The sequence below is a fragment of the Passer domesticus genome, chromosome 4 (genome assembly GCF_036417665.1).
Source record: "Passer domesticus isolate bPasDom1 chromosome 4, bPasDom1.hap1, whole genome shotgun sequence".
Lineage (NCBI taxonomy): Eukaryota > Metazoa > Chordata > Aves > Passeriformes > Passeridae > Passer > Passer domesticus.
In genome coordinates, this window is record NC_087477.1 from 40781741 (window position 1) to 40805703 (window position 23963).

The 23963-nt window shown below is 42.0% G+C and overlaps 2 protein-coding genes across 2 annotated transcripts in view; one reads left to right on the forward strand and one right to left on the reverse strand.

Moving 5' to 3' along the window:
- FHIP1A (FHF complex subunit HOOK interacting protein 1A) overlaps window positions 1-5964 on the forward strand; it is a 92169-nt gene extending 86205 nt beyond the window's left edge. The window contains exon 13 of the mRNA XM_064417372.1: window positions 262-5964. Within this exon, the coding sequence (XP_064273442.1) occupies window positions 262-275 (14 nt within the window). The 3' untranslated portion in view covers window positions 276-5964. The remainder of the gene's footprint in view (window positions 1-261) is intronic.
- Window positions 1548-23963, reverse strand: part of GATB (glutamyl-tRNA amidotransferase subunit B) — a 41925-nt gene continuing 19509 nt past the window's right edge. Inside the window, exons 5-13 of the mRNA XM_064417373.1 lie at window positions 23133-23255; window positions 20144-20257; window positions 19008-19092; window positions 18622-18666; window positions 16549-16738; window positions 10107-10240; window positions 9636-9714; window positions 4230-4364; window positions 1548-2003 (exon numbers count right to left, since the gene is read on the reverse strand). Of these exons, the coding sequence (XP_064273443.1) occupies window positions 1875-2003; window positions 4230-4364; window positions 9636-9714; window positions 10107-10240; window positions 16549-16738; window positions 18622-18666; window positions 19008-19092; window positions 20144-20257; window positions 23133-23255 (1034 nt within the window). The 3' untranslated portion in view covers window positions 1548-1874. The remainder of the gene's footprint in view (window positions 2004-4229; window positions 4365-9635; window positions 9715-10106; window positions 10241-16548; window positions 16739-18621; window positions 18667-19007; window positions 19093-20143; window positions 20258-23132; window positions 23256-23963) is intronic.

Below are 23963 nucleotides of genomic sequence, written 5' to 3' on the forward strand. Positions count from 1 at the left end.
GAAAAGTGACAGTGGAAATGACATGAAAGTGACATGAGAATCCTGGGTGTGGTGTGATTTGGGGAGTTTTTGGAGGTTTAGGCTTTTTGCTTGGTGGATTGGTTTTTGAAGGGTCACAGTTTTTGACTGCAGTTGTGTCACTGTATTTTGTAAGCTGTAGGATGATGTTTGAATTGTAAAGGTCTTTTTTGTAAACAATGGGTATACATTTTATTCATTAAATGTATTGAAAACCAAAGGGTTTTTTTCCTTCTAATGAAGGAGTTTGCACTTGAACCTCAGCCAGTTTGTAAACAACATCCTCCTCAAGACATAACATCAGTGCTGCCACTCAGAAGGAAGAACTGCCATCAGCCTACTTTGAACTAGTGCTGCAAGCCAAAGGTGACTGAAGTCCCAGGGCCACACCTGCTGCACTCCTGACAATGTCTGCCCTGCAGGCACATCCTAAAGAACAATTCTAAAGAAGTAGCTATGAGGCCTGAGGTAAGTGTGATCTTTAAAAAGTATGGCTTAGCAGTCTCCAGAAGGGATTTAAGAACTTCAAGCATCTGGTACTAAATTTCACTACATGAAAATTTGACAGGTTCCTTCTTGTTGCATTTCCTGTTAATGGCTCAATCAGCTAAAGCTGGTTGGGATGGGTAAGTTTATTCCAGATCCCAAATGCGTTTTGGTGAGTACTGAAAGCCAGGAACTGAAAAACAAACGATGTAAAAAACGCCAAATAAAACCTACCAGCACAAAATCCCCTTAGGATTAAGTAGTGGAGAGGACTGAACCCCAGCTGAATGCAGCTCAGCCAACTGCATGTTCTATTCCTAAGCAGTACAGTTCCAAACTGCATGTTCCAAAGCAGTACAGTTCCAGAAGATAGGAGAAAACCATGTGCCAGAGAAGCAGCAGCCCTGGGCATTGAGCATTTGTAACATAGGACCAAGTTCTTGCCTGCAGAGAAAAAATAACCGAACTGGATCTGGGGCTGTCCTGTTCAGGGCCAGAAGCTGGACTCTAATGATCAACTCCAGCTATTTTAGGATTCTTCTTGTTCTGCTGTAGATTGTACAGGGCTGGCAGAAGCACATCTGCTGTTCTGAGCCTCTGATGCCAAAATGGGATGTGACCCGCAGAAGGGCTCAGGCGCACACCCCGTAGGCACTCCTCAGCACTGAGAGCAGGCACAGCAGCTATGTGGGTGCAGAACTGGGAGGAGGTGAGCAAACAACCTGACAGGGTGAGATGCTGGCACTTCTGTCTGTGGCACTACCCTTAGGCACACAGTGAAGCAGCTTGTGGCTTCAACCTTTCCTCTTTCCTCAGAAACCAGCAAGAATGAGAGCAGTGAACTTTCTGTTCCCTGCTGTAAGGCATGGAGGCACACATGGGCTCCTCAATTACTTCTGGGCATTTTAATAATTGTTCCTGTTGGGCTCTGTGAATGAGCACTCACAGTGTGCTCACACTGACAGTGAGTTATGGTGTGCATGCCCAGATTGAGTATTTGAGATTGTGAATCCCCCTTCTCACAAACAGGCGGACAGAAAAGCTGAGTTTGTACCCGCTTTATTGGAAAACTGACCCATGCAGTCTCAGCTCTCTGTGTACTCACAGACACCTCTGGGCGCTTGTTTCCCAGGGCTGTGTGGAAATCACATTTCCAAGTGCCACATCAAAGCATGGGAGATGCAAATGGCTGTATCCTGCTTTTCTCTGGCCCATCTGCCTTTGGCTGATGCATCTAGGGAAGGCTGGGACTTCAGGCTGCTTGAAGTATATCCAAGAAGCATGATGCTGCACAAGGACACACCAAAGTTCACTTGCAGACAGAATGAAGCACATGCTTCTTTAGTTGCTTGTGTGCTTTTCTCTTCTGGCTACTCTGATAGCTTCTTCTCTAATAATTGCTTCACCAGAACAGGATTGGAACGTCCTTGTGTTTTCTTTTGTACCAGACCAATTAACTTATTTAGAACTTTTGGATTTCCTGCCTTGATCGCCATAACCTTTAAAGAAAAAAAATGCAACAGACACCATTGTTACAGGAAAACTGAACATTCCCCACCAAGGTATGAATATTTTTGTTCTTTGGACTGTTGTGATAAAAGACTACATTTTGGGATAAAGTGTTATTTATAAAAACTGCCTTCAGCCCTGCAATAAGCTCCTGCTCTGCTCCCATGAGACAACAGCAAGTCCCTACAGCATCAGGGCCTTACAACTAATAGAGCTCCTCTTATTGAAAGAGTCAGAAAATACTTTTGGATTTTACAGTGTCTGCAGTTTGAACGGCAACTTCCTGGAAAAAAGCCAGAGAAATGAGATAGACTTGCCTTGCTAATAGGATCTACCATTTTACTGAATATAATGTCCTGTTATAACAGGTGATTTGAATAAAATCAAAATCTATTTGATAATATTGGTGAGGTCCTTCAAGCACAGACGTAGGTGCTTTTTATTTCCTTCCAGCAACTACTCCTCTGCAACATGATGATTAATTAACTGGTCAAATATGCCCTGCTATCAGACAGCCTTTGATGCATAATCACCTGCTACCCTGCAAGAACCATGCTTAAAAGCTGAAAGGATCAGAAATTTCACCTTTGGGCCTTCCTAAAGGAGATGCTACTGCTGAAAGACAAGCATCTGGCTACTGTTTGTGTGGCAGGGAAGGCATTTTCTACCTTGTCAGAGTTACTAGGCAGAACACAATCGATGCAAAGAAACAGGATGACATATTTGCAGATGTTCAGGGAAGGGGTGCAAACATAGGAGCTATACACTGTGCCAATACCAAATTCAAATGCAAATACTGCTTCTCATTACAGTATCTGAATTATTGTCAGTCTAAAATCTTCTCTGTTATGTTGCACAGTGGGAAAGACTCATTACTCTGGCTCTGCTAGAAATTACCTATGTGGAGCAGAGTGCAGTACAGTCCTGCACTGTCATAAGTGCTCAGTGTTGGTTTGAGCAGCTGTTTAGAAGCTATTTCATTCTGAAAAAAGTTACTCTCAAAACACATTGAAATGGGAGTGTGGTTACGGACCTTCCAGCTCCTGCACTTCCCAGTCAGTTCTAACGTTTTCTCTCTCCCTGCCTATTCTTTCATACCAGCCTGGAAATACAGCAGCACTTTTATCAGGCTCTGCAAATGAGTCAAGTCGGATGGAGGTCACGCCGACCTACTGCAAGCTCGTTTTATCAAAAGCTCTTGCAGAGCTGTTAGCTTCCCCCAATGAGATCTGGAGTGGGTGGTATTGTTCTCAAAAGATGTTAATGTTTTTTTCCAAATGGCAAATGGAGCTAGACATTGTTTATATTAGAAGTAAGCTATTCACTTCTGCTTTTACATTTTTGCTCCAGAGAACATATAAGCACTTGTTTTCATTTTGCTTTTTATAAAGCAGATTATATAGACTCTGTCAAGATCCCTTCCTACTCCTCCCCTTCATGATCAACAAGGGTTTTTTCCCTTTTTTCCAGCTCAGACCTTGTTAGACTGAGCCACACTGGCTGCTGTGTGTCTTTCAAGGAGATGGGGAAGAGCCAATCATCCCCCATGGGGAGTGTTTGTGTTGCTGCCACAGCCCAGCAGAACAGCAGAGTGGGCAGCAGCTCTGGAGCTGCTGCTGCCACCACAGGGCTCTGGCTCCTCCCCACGCCACAGCCACTGTCAGGCAGGAGAGCCAGCCAGGCTCCTCTCTTTGGCAGTGGACAGAGACAGGGACATGGCAAAAAGATGCAAGCAGAATTTCTGCCTTGCCAGCTCTGATACAGTCTCTAATTCCATAACTAATGTATGCCTTGCTGGCAGGTAACTTCAGCTTCAGAACAGTTTAACAGTGTTGCCCCAGTATCACAACAGATGACATAAAAATCAGAGTTATGTGGCTGCAGGGCAGGGTCAGGTTAATGGCAGTACCGCTGGAGAGGGATAGGGCCCTGCAGTTTTGCTTTCCTGCATTAAAGTTTTATGGGCTCCCAGAATGACTTAGCACATTAGCCAGACTGGTAATTTGTTTTGCAGATCATTTTGTGTAAGTTTCAGTTTCAAAAAACCCACTTAGTAAAATAAGAAAGAAGAAAAGCTTGATAATATCTTGGCAGCAGCTTTACTGCTCTGGCTCTAGAGCACAAATGCCATCAAAAGGGAAAAAAAGAGAGGCTATTTTAACCCCCTTTCCACAGACTGCCACAGTGCAGCAGGTTCCCAGCACCATCATAATCACCTCATTTTCTTGTCCATCAATCACTGCCTGGCAGATCTGTTCAAGCTCTTTTTGATCCTGTAACAGTTCAAGTTTCTGTTCTTTAACAATTTCAAGAGGAGTCTTCCCTTCTCCCTTCCACAATTCCGCAAGCACCTGAAAATCACAGTAAAAGCAGCAAAGGTCAGTGGCTTAGCTTACGAACATTGTTTACATGCAGTATTTTGGTTATGGTTCCAAGATACCCTATTTTTGCTAAGAGCTGATTGTCTAAACGTGAACAAGCCCAAGATTTAATAATGTGTCTCTCTGAAAGAGCCCTCGTACCTCCCTCCTTTTCTGCCAGCTGCACTGAGACAAAGCTCTGCCCCTTCCTGCACGAGTCCAGGTTAATGGTTGGCAGCAGCTGCTGTGCAGCCTCCCGCTCCCCCAGGGCTGGGGTCTCTCCAGAGGGGATTGCTGAGCACAACGCCCTGCTCCTCTGGGCTGGCAAGCCCAGAGCTGCTGCTCCCTGGCTGCGAGAGGAGCCACCCCAGCAGGGATGGCTGCAAGGCTGCTCCTCTGCCAGTACTCCTGCTCTTCTCACATCCTTCACAGAACTGCCCGGGAGCAGCAAGGAAATGCATCTCCATGAGCAATGGCTCTGCCCGGGAACTGGCGATTAGCTGACTATTGTACCAAGTCCAATCCCAGGTAACTCATCCCATTACCAGTCCTTGCCAGCAGGCTGTAATGAGGATATGTATGACAAAGCAGAAGAAAAATGGTGCCAAGCAGAATGAATGCAGCAGCTCCAGCCTACCTATGCATCATCTCCAAGTACTGGACTGCTGGGCAAATCCAGGCCTGTGGAATAATCACTTGTTAATGCTAGTGTTTTCCTACACTGCAGCAGGACTATTGCCCTGGAATACACTTGAGAGGAGAGAACATTTATAAAAAACCAATTTCCTTGGGCAGTCATTTTCTGTATTCCCTTTGCTTTTATTTCAGGGTCGTGGGAGGAGAGTAAGAAAACCCTTATTAAAACAGCTCGCTGTGCTCCATCCTGAGCTGAAGATATAATTGTATGTTTGGGCCATTGCTGTGTCCCAATATGGAAATGCAAGTCATGTCAAAATCTCAGCATTAAATATTCCCTGTAGGATGAAGAAGAGGCTCTGGTGGGAAGACAAGGAGGGGCATTCAAACTGCATGTCAAATAATTTGCAGGGCAGCAAGAGAACTCAGGTAGAATGATGCACATGGGATGGGATCTTAACTACCCCAGCAATTTGCTTCAGCATGACAAATTTGTGGGTACAAAAGACCTTTGGTTAAAGAGTTCTCTATTCACAGCAAGTATTTAAGAACTGTGTATTCGTACAATTGCTGCAAGAGGACATTTGTTTGCCAGTGGCACTCTGAAGCTTTTTATGGGATCTTATCAACTCTTCTGGAGACCTTATGAGAGGGTAATGACACACAGCTGTATTGTGGCAACTACATCTTAATTTTTCCTTGAGAGAGGGCCAAAGGCAGATCACAATATTGAAGTTACTGATAAGCCACCAGAGCTACAATAGCTGTAAGTAAAGCTTTCAGATCTTTACACTGAATAAATCAGCGCTGTATATGATGTCTTCTACAAGATCTTCCTTCTAGTGTGATATTTAAAAATCATCATGCCAGTGCTACCTGGAATAACCCTAGAAATAAATACATCATATCCAACAGAGATTCAGCCTGTCTGCAGCTGTTTGCCTTTTTTTGTGATGGGATTTTTAAAAAATTCTTTGATTTTTGTGGGGTTTTTTTTTGTTGTTGCACTCCATTGCTACTCCTGGCAGCCCTTCTGCTTCTTCCCTGAGGGATGAAGCAGGAAGGTTTCTGTCCTGGCGGCTTCCATACTGTATGTCACCCATCAGAATGAGCCCTGTCCTTGCCAGGCACAGCACAACCTCTAGCAAAACACCCTGGACAGTCTAAAGCACAGATCAGAGTGGACAATGAATAAGCCTTTTCACTCTGCTGGAAAAAGGCAGATGAGACTTTTAGGACTGGTATGTATGCAAGCAGGATGCCATGGGCTGCAGGAAGGGGAAATCTGCAACGAGCAAAATCTATGCAGCCAACCATGGCAGAGTTGCCCAGGAGCAACATGTACATCAGGCTGACTTAGATCAGGGGCAGGACAGCTTGACAGTCAGAGATCCAGCTCCGATTCCCTGTTATGCCCATGCCAAATATTTCCTGGCACTGAGGAAAGCTTGCCCATTAGAAACCTTGAAGGCACCAGATTTTCTCTGTGACAGCTGCATCATGTGTCCCTTCCCATTTGGTAACAAGCATCTCCACTTAGTAGAGCAACAATGTTATCAAGGCCCTTGCTTGTTTACAGGTATGTAGGAAAGCAGAAAGAGATGTGGCCAAGACCTGTCAAAGATGCACTTTTAAAAAATGTGTTTCTCCACTTGGCAAGGAGTACAAATCTAAAGAAAGCAGTTTAAAAAATGATTTCAACTCATTTACACAAACTGCCTGCACCAGCACAGGAGGATCAAATTATGAAGTCTCCAGAGCCAAAACGTGAATCTCAGGCCTCATTTCCATTACTGAAATCTCAGTAGCTTCTACTATTGATTCTTGGCTGAGCATGATTAGATTTTAATGATGTTCTGTGGTCTCCACCTTTGCAAGTTTAGCAGCAATGGTCAAGATGAATTAATCAGGACTTACACGTCTGGCTGTCAATGGGCATCATATCAAACATTTTGCAACTGGTGGCCATGCCAGCTGACTGCTGTGCCTAAGAATGCTCCAACTGGAAACCCTATCTGCAGTGATTTGCTGCCAAGGACAGGAGGAAAGCAGCAGGTAGCACCATTCCAGCAAGTCCTGTGGGCACCTCTCCTTTCCAGTGACGGAAGCTGTCAATGTCTGGCGGGTGTCCCTCAGCCTCTCAGAGAAGTGGGGGGCAGGTTGGGTCCAGTCCTCCAGATGGTGTAGTCATAATTGTCAAAGCAGATGCTTCTGTTTAGATGTGGGTACTCTACTCATTTCCCTGCTATCTACTTTAAAGTAGGGGTGCCAGGCAGATCTGTTGAAGTGGGTGACCTATGCAACTGCAGAAGCCAGCAAAACCCAAGGTCTGCTCTGCTCCATGGCCTGCTGGGCATGGATCCCCCATGAGCCAGTGACAAGGGTGTCCATACGGAGTGGCTCCAGACTGCCTGCTGGCAGCAGGGACAAGTTTCCACTTCCTTGGCTCAGGAACCAGCCTCCTCCCATAATGCCATAACTCACAGACAGCTCTGTTAACGCCAGACATGGACCTGCTGCCAGCCTGGCATCTTGAGGAGCAAGGCCCCATCGCAGGCACACTCCCCATGAGAGGGGTCACCGACTCCTCGCACTTCAAAACGGTGCCTCTGGGCTGGGCCACAGGCAACATGTATCCATCTGATCCAGGACATGCCCACCCACAGCCCCACATGCCAGCAGAGCTCGAAGCTGCTCCCTGCTTTGCACAGGCATGCCAGCCTGGAACAGCTTTGGAGACCTCTGGAGTGGGATGCTTTGTTTGATGGCAAGTTAGGCATGAGCTCTGTAATTCCCTACATGGTAACTATGTAAGCACACAGTGCCCTTAGCCTGGCATTGCATCCCACCACACAATGCTCAGTGTGTACAGCCAGTGCTCACGGCTTTTATCTGCCTCTTTTACTGCCTTAGACAGCAGAGCCCAAACACAAAACCTTTTAAATAATGTAAGTAGTTAGCAGCCTCCCACAGCGAGCACATATGTGTACACATGTCTGTGTGCTCACCCCATCGAACCCTTCCATCCTTTCCCATTGGATCAGTGTCTGCCACTGCAGATCATGCTCCCCTCCCCAGGAGATGCAATTCATCTGCTGGTGTGTATATATAGCCCTTTCTGCCCTCAGGCCATCCAGCGTCTCTGCCTACTGCTGAGAATTGTTATAAACATTTGTTACTCTTTTGACATCCAGGCAACCAAAATACTTTTCTAAATGTGGCAAGGTTTCTGCAGTTTGATAGCATCATCACTCGGTGAGGGCAAACCACTGCGATTTCTGGGTCCAGTTTCAGATCACTGAGGACAACGTGCACATTACAAGGAGTTGGTAATTAAACAACAAATGCATTTCTGAAATTCTTGACACTTCACAGAAGTGCCTAGCACACAAATATACCACAAAGCAGAAAATCCCATAGAAGAGCATTAGTACCCTGTCCCTACCTCCACAAGGAAGAGACTTCAGACTGGAGTTCTGAAGCTTCCTTTTCAAACACAGACACCAAACTGATGGGTGTGCCACAACCCCGCAGGCAAAGAGCTGCTCTGCATTCCAGTGCTCTTCCTATTAATACTTTATCTCCTTTTTGAAGCTTTTACTTTTCCAATACAAAATTTCCAAACACACATGCCTGAAGCCAGGCACTTAAATCCCTATTTATGATGCCTGTCTTATGCAGCTGGCTATCCAGACGCAGACCAACTTAATTAAGAACAACAAGTATCTCCAAAAAAAGAAAACAAACCAGAAAGTTCATTCACAGTTCATTAACAGTTTCACTGATAAACACTGAAAGAGTCACCTAATGCACTTAACTAGAGTATAATTAATCTGAAAAGACAAATCATTCCATATAAATGAACTTGCAACAATTTAAGGTGAATGACTGATTATGGCCCATCACATAAACGCCTCTATATTTTGTCTACAAACACAGCAGTACTGTTCCCATCATAACCAGTTCACACTTTTTAGATATAAATCTTTAAGAGCTGCGTTTTCAGACTGTCCTGGCAAGATGAAAAAAACCAAACTGCAGCTTTACTTGCTTGAGAGCTTCATGATAGCACTTGCTCAAAGAAGCAAGGATAAAAGAAAGGCCAGACCTCTGCCACTTTTGACTCAGGTACACCAATGCAGAACTCTTTTTGTGACTGCACTTGGATGAATTCTATCCTCTCCCATGTGCTAATGCTTGGGAACGTAGACTTTACTGTCCCTAGGAATCTAGTAACTGATACACTCATCTTAACTGCAAGCCATGGATTAGCTCCCACTGACCTTTCCTGCAGGCCTGACTGGAATAGTGAAATTGAGATCTACTGTCTGCTCTGTTCAGAAGCTGGATTTATTTGAGTTCAGTTCACATTGTTTAAGTCTACTATTTAGCTTCTGCCCTCTTCTAAAAGTGAATATGCAGATATGTCTCTAAGATTATATAAAAACGTAAGGCATTTGCATTATATGTATATAGCATAGATACAGAAGTTATCCTTTATCAACAGTGTAAATAATTTCCCTTTAAAGCAACCACAGTACTGCTACACAATGATAACAAAATCGCTACGCAACTGAAATAAGCAGCCACGGATGCGGAGTACAGCAAAATCAAAAAGGTACTTACCTGCTTTGCTGCTGTAGAAGAGATTTCTTTTTTTTGTAGAAGGTTCAAGAGGTCAGCCAGGAGAAAAGAACTGACTGGGCTAGAGGAAAAATTGGGCAGAAGTTACATCAGAGAATGAAGTGCTGTAATGTATCTGTGCTACTGCTGCTTGCCTAAAGATCACACAGTTCAGTATGACAAGCTATTCTTCCTCATGTTCAGTACTGATGGGTAAGGCCTGACTATGCCTTACCATCATCACACTCCAAAGACTGAACACTGACTGCTACTCCTAACAACATGATCCTCTTGTCTGCCATGTATTTGTCTAACTCCATTCAGCAGGACAGAGCCAAGGCCTGTGAGGGACTGCCTGAAGTAATAAACTTCACAGGGAGCAGCTAAAGCAGCTACAAACAATGGAGTGACATGGTACCAGTCATGAGAAAAGGATCACTTTGTCTCACCACTGCAGCAATGAAGAAGACTGACCTTTCCTTTACTGTAAGGGAATGTTGTTTCAAGTAACTGAGCAGGTCTTTTAGAATCCAGCCGATCACCTTCTTTGGCTTCATTTGGGTTTGTTTTACCACACTTTCAAAGAATTCTGCTAGTCCATCTTCATTCTGTTTAGAAAAAGTTAAATGTATCAAAGGCATACTGGAGCGCAAACATGGTTACAGAATCACAGAATTGTTAGGGTTGGAAGGGACCTCTGGAGATCATCCAGTCCAACCCCCCTGCCAAGGCAGGGTCACCTGGAGCAGGTGACACAGGTTACAGGTTACAATTAATTATACATTTACACTCAGCATATAAATGCTCAGTCCTAAAGTAAACTTCAGCTGTGAATTCATGGCAAAGTCATAAGATTTTGGAATAATTTTATTAACATAACAGCCAGCAATCTTATGCCTAGAACAGAAATATACAGTTTATCTGTCAGCCTGTCTGTTTCAGTGGAACTTCCAACGAATGAGCTATCATTTTTCTCTTAATGCCTCCCTAAAATTAGCATTTGGACAGAAGCTTTCTCATCTTTGCAAGTGTTTTATGTATGATACTAGAAAATACAATGCTGACATGCTACCTTTTACCAAGAAGAGCCTTTTCCTGAAAGTTGTCTGCAACTACTTCACTCTTGATCTTGAAATCACTTCTATTTATTTTGGATTGAATTAGTGAGTTTAGCTTGCATTTACCCTTGAGAGATATGGAAAGGTCATACATAAGAAGCAGGGTTTTATTTTCCAGTTTTTTCTGAGAAGCTATGGTAAGCTTTTACACAGCACACTAACAGCTCAGAAGTTATGACAGTGGGAGATTCAATTTATAGCCTAAGTGAAATCTGAGATTGTTTTTAGAAGAACTGATACTGCACAGTCTGTTGAGTGCTGTGGTGTTTGTCATCAAGGCACTGATGGACCTTTAAATGCAGTACAGAACTCATTAGGTTTACTAAAGTCTGAAGAGGTATGAAGTGGCAGCTCCTACCTTTTAAAGGAGGAATCCAGCATGCCACTGGATTTCTGCAGTATGTACCATAAACACACAGGAGGACAAGCCAGCTCTCAGAAGTCAGGAGGTAACAGCTTAGAGATAGCCAAGGAGCTATTCTAAGTATACAGTCATCACAGCAAAAACATTTCTCAAGCACATACTGACTGTAGCCAGATCTCTGAACAGTTATGAGCAAAAAGAGAGCAGGGTAACCACAAAAAGCCTGAGTTCTCCACTCACATGCCATCAAAACAGTCTCATTTGTCCTTGTTTTTAAAGGCCATTTACTGCCATAGCAATACAGAATTTTAAATTTTCCTTCTCCAAACTTTCACAACACAAACTTCCAAAACTCCAAATACCACATATTTCATTGATAATGATGTATGGCTTTTGAGAAGACTGCAAACTACTGATCTCTGTTCTGTGAAACAAAACAAAATGTACCTAGATTAACATTAGTGCTGTAAAACTGGTGTGACAAAAATCAGACACATCCCCTTCACCTTGAGACCATGACCAAAGAAACCAAGTTCTCAGCCTGGAAAACCACTGAGGTCTTTTATGAACCAAGGTACACCTTCTAACTCCCACTAGTCATCTATCTAATACACATTGACATCATTCTATTCTTCACTCAGTATTTTAATTTAACTAGCATTTACTTTCTAATCAAATTATGCAAAAATAAGGCTAAAGAGACTAGAGGAACAAATTTGACTTAAAAAAACCAGTAAAGGAATGACATGATTACCAAAGCACAGTAAACTTGATAAAAAACTGTGTGTGTTAAGCAGAATTCCTAGAATGATACATTGCCAAGTACTGTAGTCTTTCTAATTCACCTCAGGGTTCAACAGCACACTCACTCATTATTTAAATAGTGGGTTCCTTTACACAGCAACGATTGTCCAATCTAGGTAGGAAAAAGTGAGCATGTCTGAATGCTGGGTTCTTTACAGATGCTGCAGCAGCTTTTACAAACATTCCAGGCAGAGTAGGTCTAGCTACAACATTATGCACAGGAAAATAATGTCTGCAGATGCCACATGTCTGAATGCAGCTACACAGCGTATCCCTAGCAGTGGGGACATCCCAATTTCTGGATACTCACAGCCTGGCTGGAGTTACAGTTCTGATCCTGCTGCCAGACCTTTGAAAAATCAAGGACAAACATATGCAGCCTTAGCATTTTAATCAGATGATTTCCAGGCGGCAAGTGCAGAAAAGCCCAGGAAAACTCAGGGAGACAGACTTACATATGCTACCAAGTCTCTGAACCCCATACCCACTACTTGTGCACACATAACCAGAAACATTCCCCAAAATTCTCTTGCATTTCATTTTGGGTTTTTTAAAGAGACTTCATTTTCTGTAGCCAAAGAGAAGGAAAACCCAGTAATGCTAGACTGAAATGAGTACAGCAGAATGTCAAAACATCAGAATGACTGACAGAAATGAAACATTTTCTTTGTTTTCTTGTCATATTAAAAAACTGTAGAGATAACTTGATTAGCTTCAGTTTATAGATACTGCAGTACTTGACTTCAATTTGGTTTACATTTTGGTAAACTTTCTTCCAAAATTCACTCCAACTACCAACACACTCTTAGACCTGTCCCTTGTGGCAAATCTCAGCTGAAAATTGCACCCTCCAACATGCTCAGTTTACAGGAATGCTGACTGCCTGTTCTCTCTTCATTCTGAATACTCTACTCTAAACTTCACTGAAAGAAAACCAGAAATCTGGAACAGCAGCATCATGTTTGTAATCCAGGCCACTCCGTGCTCCCATTACACACCAAATATGCTGTAATTTCTTCATGTGAGTCTCACTGGCATGAAACCTGACATACCAATATTTCAATCAGATGCAAATTTCTTTCTTAAATATGGTTTAAAAAGATGATTTCATAGCAGTGAGATGTAAAAAACTCTAGTGGTGTAGTGATTTCAGGTACCTTTTAAACAATTTTAAAACAATATTTTACACAATACCATGGGTACAATCTTCAGGGAAATTGGGATTTTAATGCAAACTTATTCTTTTAAAGACCAGTAATGTCTCCCAAAGAACCAAACTGCTTCAATGTTCACAAATAAAATGTAATTTGCTGCTTTGTTATTCCCGTTTTCACTATCACAGTTTCTACAATAACCATCCGTGAGGTAACTGCTGCAAAACTGTGCAAGACTGTCAGGGGATAAAACCCCAGAACATCCAGGAGACAAGCAGACCAGTCAAAGAAAGTTCAAACTTTTTCCTAAAGCTTATTGTAAAATGATTTGAATTCTAAAAGAAGCATAAGTTCACCTGTGTACTAACATGTCTGAGAATGGCAGAGCATGAAACAAAATGGTCAGAAACAATTTCTCCAGGAAGCCACTTCCGACTGTTTGAAGGAGTCGCCAATGTGACTGTTCCACCAGGGCAATCAGCCCAAGTGGAACAGCCACGTTTATCTGAGTAAGCAGAGGACTAGTAGATGCACAGGAAGACTTGGAATTCACATGACAAAGGAAGTGATCAGACTGTTTTTTCTCATGCTGTGCTGTGACAATCAATGTATTTTCTTGTTGGACCTCCCTGGACCTCAGCACGCATTTTGAAAATGAAGCATCGCATTAACACATTAATACATTTATGTCTGCGTTAATACATTAATGTCTACGCCAATGTATCTTATTTTTTTTACTCAATAGATAGCAAGATGAAAATAACTGGCAAAGTTGTCAGAGATCCTTCTTGACTGATGTATTTGCCAGCTTACCAGTTTACAGAGCAAAGTAGAAATTGCATGAAGAAATACCCAAATACCATGGAGTGTACATGGCTCAAAGAATTATGAGTAAGAATAGTTCTGCATGAAGAAAAATCAGACACATAATTTATTTCTACAATTTATATAAAACTGTCAAAAATTAAGCCATTTACATGTATAACTTTTCAGATATGAAGATATTAATAGGTACTTCCCTTTCAGTACATCCTGTAATTAGGCAAAGGAGGAATCTCAGTTTCTCAGCACCACAGTATGTACAGGCAGCTCCTGTGTATGAGGATAAAGCTCTGGAAGCAAGCTCAGGAGCTAGCCTGCATGCTGGAGTATGTGTGTTTGATTGCAACTCTGGCACAAAATGCTTTCTCTATCAAGTTGGTGCAGAACAGACTTTGCATTTTAGAGCCATTCCTCTACAACTGCCATTTATTTAATGAGCACTCCTGGGCGCTCTAACCTGAAAGAATGCTCATTAGATGTGTGCATCTGGCCCTATCAGCAATCCTGTGCAGGCTCTGATGCAAGCTGAAGGCAGAATGGACACGGCACTTCCCATGAATTAAGGTTAACGGGTGTCCCAGCGCACAGGCAAGCAGCTCTGGTGGGGAGTGTGCAGGCTGACATTCTAATGCACAATAAAAGGAGACCTGCAATGAAGAATGGGCTTGCTTCATGCATTCAAATGGATGCATTAGCTTATTACAAGCTGAATCCCAAATTTCAGCTTGGAGCTCATTAATTGTCTTATACGTCACAAAAAGCAGAAGGGGAAAAGCAAAGGCAATAAAGGATTTCAGAGAACAGCTGAAAGAAAGGGCAGTTGATGAGGCAAATATACAGGGCTAGTTGGCAGAGATGACAGAAGCCACCCATACCAGCAACTTGACAGGCACAAAAGGTGGGCTGATGCCAAGAGAAAGGAGTGGGTGCCCTGGGCATGGCTGCCACGGAGTTTATGTTCTAAAGATATTTGTGTTTGTGACCACAGCAACGCTGACAACACACAGGTGTTTTGGCTATTGCTGAGCAACTTTCTCTCTCCACTCTGTCTCCCACAGCAAGTACGCCAAGGATGAGCACAAAGCCAGGTGGGACAGTCTAATAGCCAAGCCAAACTGGTTGTATTCCCTGCCCTGCTCAACAAGGAAAACTGAGGGAAGGGGATTTTGGTGAATGTAGTCAGTGTCATTGGCTGCAGACTGGCAGCACATCAGTCTACTTGTGGAGTGGTGAATGATTGTATTTGCATAATTTTTAGGTTTTCCCCTACTCTTTTCCTTCACTTCAATGTTTCTCTCAAATCACAAGCCTTACTTTTGCTTTTCTTAATCTTCTCCCTATACTACCTGCTTGGAAAATGAGCAAGCAGCTGTAGTACCTAGCAGCAGGCAGGACCAATGCACTACAGAGAGGACAAAGTAGAAAAATTCAGAAAGAAAGGATGCAGGACCTATCTACCCTTTCTACTCTTATGCTTAATTTAATATGTTAGAAATATGTGAAAAAATGCATGTATGAACAGGAATGCTGGCAGCAAAATCATATTTTGCAGCTCATATAATGAAATAGAAAGGTAAGAACTACTGACACCTCTCAGTACTGTTACTGCAGTCTTGTGACTTTGATGAGAATTATGACTCACCTGCCCAGCAAACAGTCTGCAAGTCACTAAAATGGCACAGCAGCACAAAAGCAGTTTTCCTAACAGCTTTCCTCAGAACACAGAGTCATTTTCTTCCTGTAGAATCAGCCTCTGTACAAGTGTATTAAATTACAGACATACAAAGAAGGAATATGAGGTAGTTATGTGCACTGCTCTCCCTTCATTTATAGTCAAAGGAAAGGATCTCCTCCAGAGGACAATTTAAAGTACTTAAAGTTCTGCTCTGAATTTCACTCTGAAAAAGTCCTTTTCCTTCTGTCTCCACTAATGACAGTGGTAACCAAAGCAGGACATTTTCCTAGCTTAGCAGGGTATGTGAAATGTCTAATCTAGGATGAGTATACTAACTCCCTCCCCAGAGTTACCACTGGCAAAGAGAGATGACAGTTTGCATTTAAGAAACTCATGGTCCTCTAGAACAATTTTGGGAGTTACAAGACTTTGCTGTCACTTCCTTATTTTTAACTGTATTTGCCACACTGTTTCCCTTCTTATCCCTCTTCTGAACCTATCCCTGGTAAACTGCGCTACGAGGTCAAGGTTGATACTGTGCAGCCATTTGGGAGCACATGAAGCTGAAAGATTTAGACTTTGGGTTTTGATTTGCATTCATTAAATATGGTCAATGTGCCCAGCCTTGCAGCAGGCCCAGAGCTGAAGAGCAGACACTTGCATACAAGGGACAGTATCCAGAAGCTGTACATTTGTTGCAGTCAGTCAGGGGTGCAGCAATGTCTAGACAGACAAGATCAATTTAAGTACCAGTTATTTGACTGCATTTTGCATAAGAAACACTTCTTGGCACCCTGTGCATTTTTTCCACCATTCTATGTGTATGGCTCCATGGCAAGAAGTATGCATTGGATACACTTCCAAGTTAGAATGTTCATAAGGACTGACAGCTGGTTAATATGACATTTGTAAATCTTTTCAAGAACCATGCACCTTTGAAGTTTCTAGGCTTATTTTAGCACTTGATCAATAGACCTACCAATAAGGTGAAGCTGTGTTCAGGAAGAATCCCATACTGTTCAACAAGCTTTTTCCTCTTCACACTGGGGAGGTCAGGAAGTCTCTCATGAATCCAATCAATATTTATCACTTGCTGATGGTTCATATTAGCTGGCAAAGATTTTGTATCGTACAGAATCAATGGAGGAAGGTTTGGCTCTGGCATGAACCTTGTAAAAAGGAAGAAAAACTCCTTTATAATTATTTTCACTCAGAAGCTAAGCAACAAGGAATAAAATTTATATCACAAGTTTATACTTCCCTGAAAGCTGTACCACCCTTTCAACTAAACAAAATATTGAAAATTAAAGACCTGGTATATCACTGGTAAGTAGAAAGAGATCAGGCACCAAACTGTTGCAAAGCCTTTCTTTTTTTTTTCCTTCAGCAATTCTCCACCAATTGTTAAAGAGTTCATAATACAAAAGGGGTAATTCAAACACTTCTGCACCAAAAATAATAATAAAAAGTCCAAATAGCACCAGCAAAAGATATGGAAACAGCCCACTCTTTTTGGCATCAAGAATGAATTGCAGACCTGGATAAAAATGGGAGTGGGCTGGCAGGGAAGAACTTGGATTGACATCCAACTGCCAGGAATGATCTGGGCAAGCTGTAACCTTTTCCAGCCAAACTTCAAAAATCTTGATGAAATCTCCTGCTGTGCTAAAAGCAAAGTTACTGTGCTCAGCAGGGTGCTATCACAGAACAAAAGGCTCCCTTTAAGGAGAAGGCCAATTCAAATGACTCAAATAACTGCGATTGAAGCGGAAACTTCACTCTTATATGATCAAATTAGGGGTTCAAAACCACTAGAATAAAGGGCATTGAACTATAATGATTTCTATTTAAAATCTGCCTAAACATAGATTTTGAGATTAATGTATAATGTGCAGCACTAAGTTAAAAAAAAACCAAAAAAATATAGTTTACAGTTCAATGCTGTTCATAATCGTAGTACTAGTAATAATCTTTATGGTCTTTTTTTGAAATATCTTAGACTCATCAGTTTTCTCTAGGTTTTAATGAATCTTCTTTTGCATTTTTTCAAATTAGTCTTTTTAAATAAGCCTCATGCCTGCCCCTACCAAAACAAGGAATTCACAAAATGATCACTGCTGCATATCTACAAAAACATAATCTAAAAAGCAGATTTAAATTAAAAGTTTGTGGGATGTTTTCAAAATTGTTGCTCTGCTGTAGCAAGATCAGTGGTAGAATATAAGATCTGACAGGAACACAGAGCTGACAAAGCTAAGAGACTCTGGAACTTCTCCTGCTGGGAAGTGAACTCTGGGGCTAACAGGAAGCTCCCTCAGGAACGCAAAGCTAGCGAACTACTGGGAGGGTTGGCACTATGATGGCCCCAACTTGTTCCCAGCAGCATTGCTTTGCAACAGGACTCATGCCTTGTCCCCTCAGCCTCACAGTTAAATCCTTCCAGGGTGACTTTATGGTTGAGCGTTTGTCATCTCACACTTGTGGAAGGCTAAGTACTTAGCAAGGTAGCACCTTCATTAGGTCTACAAAGAACTTCAAGGTAGAAACCTGCCCATGAAATGCTGACACCTTTCAATAGCAGCTAGGATATTCAAACAGTGTTTGTGATCTGTGATCACAGAATCTAAGCATGGAGAGGCAGGGCCTGATAGCTTAAAACCATTTCCTTCTGTATTTACTTAAAGCAGGCGCAATGCTGAGCTCAGAAATTCTGATGTTTTATGTCAGGCATTCTTAATGAGAATGTCATTCTAAGAATACACTTATACTGGCCATACAGTAAACCTTCAACTTTCCCACTCTGAGCTGAAGTAATCCCAGCCTAGTCTTTGGGAAGGGTCCAGGGGTTTTACCAGAAATGAGACACAAATCAAGATCTGAACTGCTCAGACTAGCATTGATTTTGATAGGTCTCTGCCCCTTCCAGTGGAAGATAAACTTCCAACACATACTCACTGCACTGACCAATTTTACATCCTTATAACACTGGCTACACTTCAGAAATCTAATAAATTCTCAGTTTGTGAAAGGTTAGGTCTATTTTAAAAAATACCGATAATCCTGTTTTCCTTCCTTGTCTCTCATTGGTACTGTGCACCTAAAATAAAAACAAAACAAGATATGAGTTAGTTTTATGGCAAAACCACAACCCAAAACCTCTGCCTCATGAAGATTAGGAGTGCCTCTGAAAACCACTTCAAAGAATAAGTGCATGTAAGAGGGCAGTCATTTTCACAGACACTGCCTGATGCAGGACACAATCTGTTGTGAAAAAGCCTCAGCCTTAACTTACTCCCTAAGAGGAGACTATACTTGTGAACATTAACTTTAGAAGACACAAGTTGAGCAACACTATATTACAGCTCCTGATCACGTCACTAGGTGTATGTGAGCACTCAAAAGCAGCTATTCCTATGCTCCTCCAAAATAAAAACTCACCCAAGCTTAGAATCAAAGGCTCTTGTTTCATTCAAAATTGTCCCTCCATTTTCAAGTTCTTCAATTTGCCTCTGTATTTCATAGTCTGATAGTAATAAAAGAAAAAAGAGTAAGCTTGTTAGACTACACTATTAGCTTTAGTGCACTCCACTATTTCATTTTTCACTGCTACGCCATAATGGAAGACTTTGTTGTTTTAACCTTAATGAAATCAACAGCAGTAGTTATGGGCAGAATTATCAGTCACTGTCTCTCTCTCCAGCACTGCTTCTTTCTTTGTGTGTTTTCCTCATCTGCTTTCATTTCCTTTAAATGGAAACCATTTTCTCCCAGGCACTGCAGTCAAATCATATATTCCCAGTGACCTTGCACTCAACCCAGTTCAGTTTTCTTTTGGAGATGTAACAACCAGCTTTTTTTTCCCTCAAACCCAAGCTGCATCTGAACTTCACACACATGACACACCATACTCAGTGGAAAGCAATCATCTCCACTGGAGGACACAGAACTGCTGCTACCATATTTTAGTCCGTGCTAGGCACTGAACCACCTGCTTCGTTCTTCTTGTAGGCAGAGGTTTTACTGCAAAAAAACCTGCAGACTAACATGCCTGCTCTTCCCAGAGTACCCCATACTAAGATTTATTCTGTCAGGGAGCAGCAAGAGTGGGGCTGCTCTACAAAGAGGGATAAGCCAGGAGTGAAGGGCGGCCAGAGCCCAGGCCATGCCCTCATTGTCTGAAGCAGTCCCACTGGTCTGAACAGTGCGAGCAGGGGCACGTGCTACCAACTGAGTCCTCTGACAGTGCCAGTGGAAGTGAGGGGATGAGCTGGGTCCAGGGTCCATTCTCAGGGAGAAGCAGAAGAAGCTAGGTTCTAGGAACAAGACTACAGAACAGGTCCAAGGTCCTTCAGGAGACAGGATCTGTGACACAACTATTTAGACAAATTCCAAAGATCCCAGCCTGAGCCTAAATGGGACTTCTGTACCCACAGGCAAGGCACAGGGAGGAGACACCCAGGTGAAGTTTGTCAGGACATTTAAGGCCAATTACTGCACTCAGGAGCCTGACATATTTCATCTCAGACCACATAAAATACCTACAATGCTCTTGTAATGAAGCAACCACCATTTACCTATTGCTTTTGCCAGAAATCGTATGCTATTGATATTCTTCACTTCAGTCCTCACTCCATAGGGCTCTCCAGGGTGATGCACAGAAACATTGGCATCCACTCTCAGCTGACCCTCTGTAAAAGGAAATTTTATTAACAGAACAGGCTGCCCTTTACACTAGAATTAAAAACCATGGCATGCATTAATAAACTGCATGTTATGCACAAAGCCTTAATAGCAGACTTCTCTATGTTCAGAATGGAGTAACAACCACTTCATCATAGCTTTCTGTATGTGATTCCATCTCACGGGACTGCCTTGAATCATTCCAAATAGTTTTAAATCATTGCTCATAATTCCTCTCAGAAAGCTGCATGATGCAGTGCAGCACAGATCCTCTAAACCATACAGTGAAAACAGCTTCTGATTCACAGATCTTAAATAAAGGGCAGAATTAGACATGCAAAGTGTGGATTGTGAGCTTCCATTCCTCTCAAAGCAGCACAAAAATACCTTTTGGAATTACAATTTGATGGATATATACTACCCTAGCATGGAACACAAGAACTTAAGGTTATGTTGAACAGATTTACTAAGGTGTTCTTGGAAATTTACAGCTCAAGGACAAAATGTAAGCAGCAGTGGATTTTTTGGTAATTTTCTTCCTCTCCTTCAGGAAATTGCAATCTTACCCCTCAAAATGTCCCTGGCTGCCAAAAACTGTACAAAGTTTTATATAAAAGCATCATGCACTCTCAGTCCAAAATGGATCAATGTCCTTAAAAATTTTTAGTGACTCAACCACAAGGAAATAATAATTATATCTTTCTAAGTATTGTCCCTCTAAAGACATCTCTTCCAAGAAGAAAAGACTTGCCACAGTTATCAGCTGCTGGGAATACACAAACAGAAGACGTTGTATTACATCCTGGAATGTTAAGAAACATTATTTTTCCCATATTACACATTGAGCATCTGTAGCCTTTCCATGTGTTTTTTTTTTTAAATTCATTTTTTTATTTTAAATATGGATAAAAAGAAACAAATGCCTACTGATTGGATACATTATAATATTACAGAATCATAAATGAGAGTGCAAAATGGCTCAGAGTTAAAACAGTGAGGATGCTATGGCTTCAGAACCCATTCTGGTCAATAGATTTAAACTGACCAACGAGACCTTGGTACAATTTGTAAAAGCAGGCTGGATGACAGCACACTAATTTCCTCTGTCTTCACAGAGCCTTGCCAGACATGCAAATGAGACAAAGATGCTGGAATGACCCAACATCTCTTTCAAGGGAAGTGTTTTGCATGTGCTCCCTCTTTGGGGTGAAACTTGTACTTGTTCCAAACGAGGAAAGTCTTGTCCTGCACTTGCTTCATTTGAGACGTGACCTGTTTCTACTTGGATGTAGGTGTCAGTGTGACCTATGAATTTAATCAGGCATAAGCAAAAGACCCAAGCTGCAAAAGTTCCTCACAGAAAAAAGAAAAAGACCAAAGCAAAAAAACCCCAAAAAAGGGCTTTTTTTCTTTAAGCCCAGCTTACTTTCCTTTACTTTAAAATGAGAGCATCTTTTCATCTGTTTGTTGTTAATGAAATAACATCTGATAAAACTGGGCACATGTTTTCACTGTACATGCAAAAGCACCTAAAACCTTCACTTAGAAAGAAAGAAAAAAATCCACATACTTTTATAGCTACCTTTCCTGCAAGAAAAATATTTCCAATACTGGGATTCTCATATAAAGTCAGAAATCTCCCTGCGATAAAAGATACTACAATGCAATTTCAATGGCAATCTTAGGCCCAAATTCAGTAGTGAAAAATGATTGTATATATGTATGCCCACAAAGGCCCTTGGAGAAGCATCCAAACTGGCTGCTTAATACTGACAACTGTGCCTTATTTGAGATGTGGGATATTTGTGTGAGAAAGGATTCAGAGAAATAGATAATGTCTAGCTATTATTATTTCCCACTACATTAAATTAAAGTTGCATCAGTAGCCAACATTTATTGGATCCCATTTATTGTGTGATGCATAGACCACTCTGACTCAGTTTTCCAGGAGATATGCACTGGTGTAATGGACTGAATTTGTTGCCAGACAGTGAGGCCACCTGTCACAGGCAAAAATATAGCTTACACTGTGAACACTAATAAGCAGCTGCTAATTGGGTATATGTGTGGAGGGGATGAATGCCTGAAACCACTTTTAAATACTTAAGCAGATGTCTGCTATATGCTACCTGTAACCATGTGCCGGTTGTAAATTTTGGTAACATTAAGACTGAGGAAAAATGGCATGATCTGAATTTTACAGTTAATGAGATAAAATCACCAGTGAGGAGGCTGAATGCAGGCTATGCTTCTGCACATCACCTATTGTAAAAATTGGGGCCTTAAAATTACAGAAGGAGCTGGCGCCAGAAGCAACGTTTCCTGCAAGGGGAAGTGGTCTCAGAAAGATAGGTAATCTTGGGTAAAATTAACCCCAGCACCCATTTCTGTACATGCTGTTGTTTACTCCATCTCATCCATGACACCAGCACAAGTTTACTGCCTACATCAATTGTATGACTAGCTGAGACCTGACACTTAGAAGATGATCAATGCTCCCACTACTTTGTCCCCTTGTCCCTTCCATATCCTACAATTAATCCTTGCTACAGATCTTCTGTGCTGCAGTGCTGTGCCAGGCAAGATAGAGAGAGATGGGGAGAAGCGCCACAAGAACCCTGGGGACATGTCTTCCTGCCTAGCCTTATCCTGTAAAATTACTGTGTGAGGAAACACATCATCTAGTACGGCAAAGCTCTGCAGACAAAGGCAGGCCTATAAGCATGGCAGACATTAGGACAGACTCTGAGGATTGTAAAATTACAGCTAGAAAGGGCTATGCATTATAAGCAACCATAGAGAAAAATAACTGGAAGCTGCAAAACTCTGGCAAATGCAGAGAATTCCTAGTGAAAAGGGAACATGCCTTTCTCCCCTTGGTACCTGCCATGACTGCCTGGCTGCTCCCCAGTGTTTGCAGAATGAGCTGAAGCTCTCTGACTGCTGCAGCTGCTTCTTCCCCACAGCACATATCAGGCTCCATGACAACCTCCATGAGACCAACTCCTACCAGGAAAAGAGACAGGAGATTTTCAACAATAGCTTTTGATCTTGGTATATCAGAGTGCAACTGGCTAACACATGAAAGAACTTGGACTTCTTTAAAAAAATATAAAAACCACATAAACCCCCATATATTATTTAGCAACTGTCACCACAATGGGCCTAGCTGCAGATTGCTATAAAAACTTTTCCTGCAATTTTTTAAAAGTAACTGACAAATGCAGACAACCCCCCACCCTTTGATGACATGCGGATCAGAAGGGCCCTTTCTAGAAGGACTCTCATTTAAAGCCAATTGGGTTCTAGATGCAATTTATCTTAAACTAATTTTGGAGCAGGCAGAACTGTGAACAGATGTAGTCGAGTTTTTAGCTTCAGGACCTAGCTTTCAAGGAACCTGAGCAGCCACAGCCCTCAGCTTTGATGGACACCAGAGTACTTCATCCCAGTTAGGCCAGGCCAGCCAGGTTGCTGCCCATGTTGTGCACTCCTTGGATCACTCCTTTTCCAATTTCTAAGTTAAAAGAGAAAATCTACATTTCTTCAAAGCTTTTAATTAAGAGAAATTACTGACTCATGCACCAACAGATTCCAACAGCTGCTCTTCCTATACACAAACTTGATTCACTAGATCTGCAATATTTTACTTTTTTTTAACAGCACATACAGTGCAGAGCTTAAAAAGCTGAGTGGCTCTATGTGACTGACACA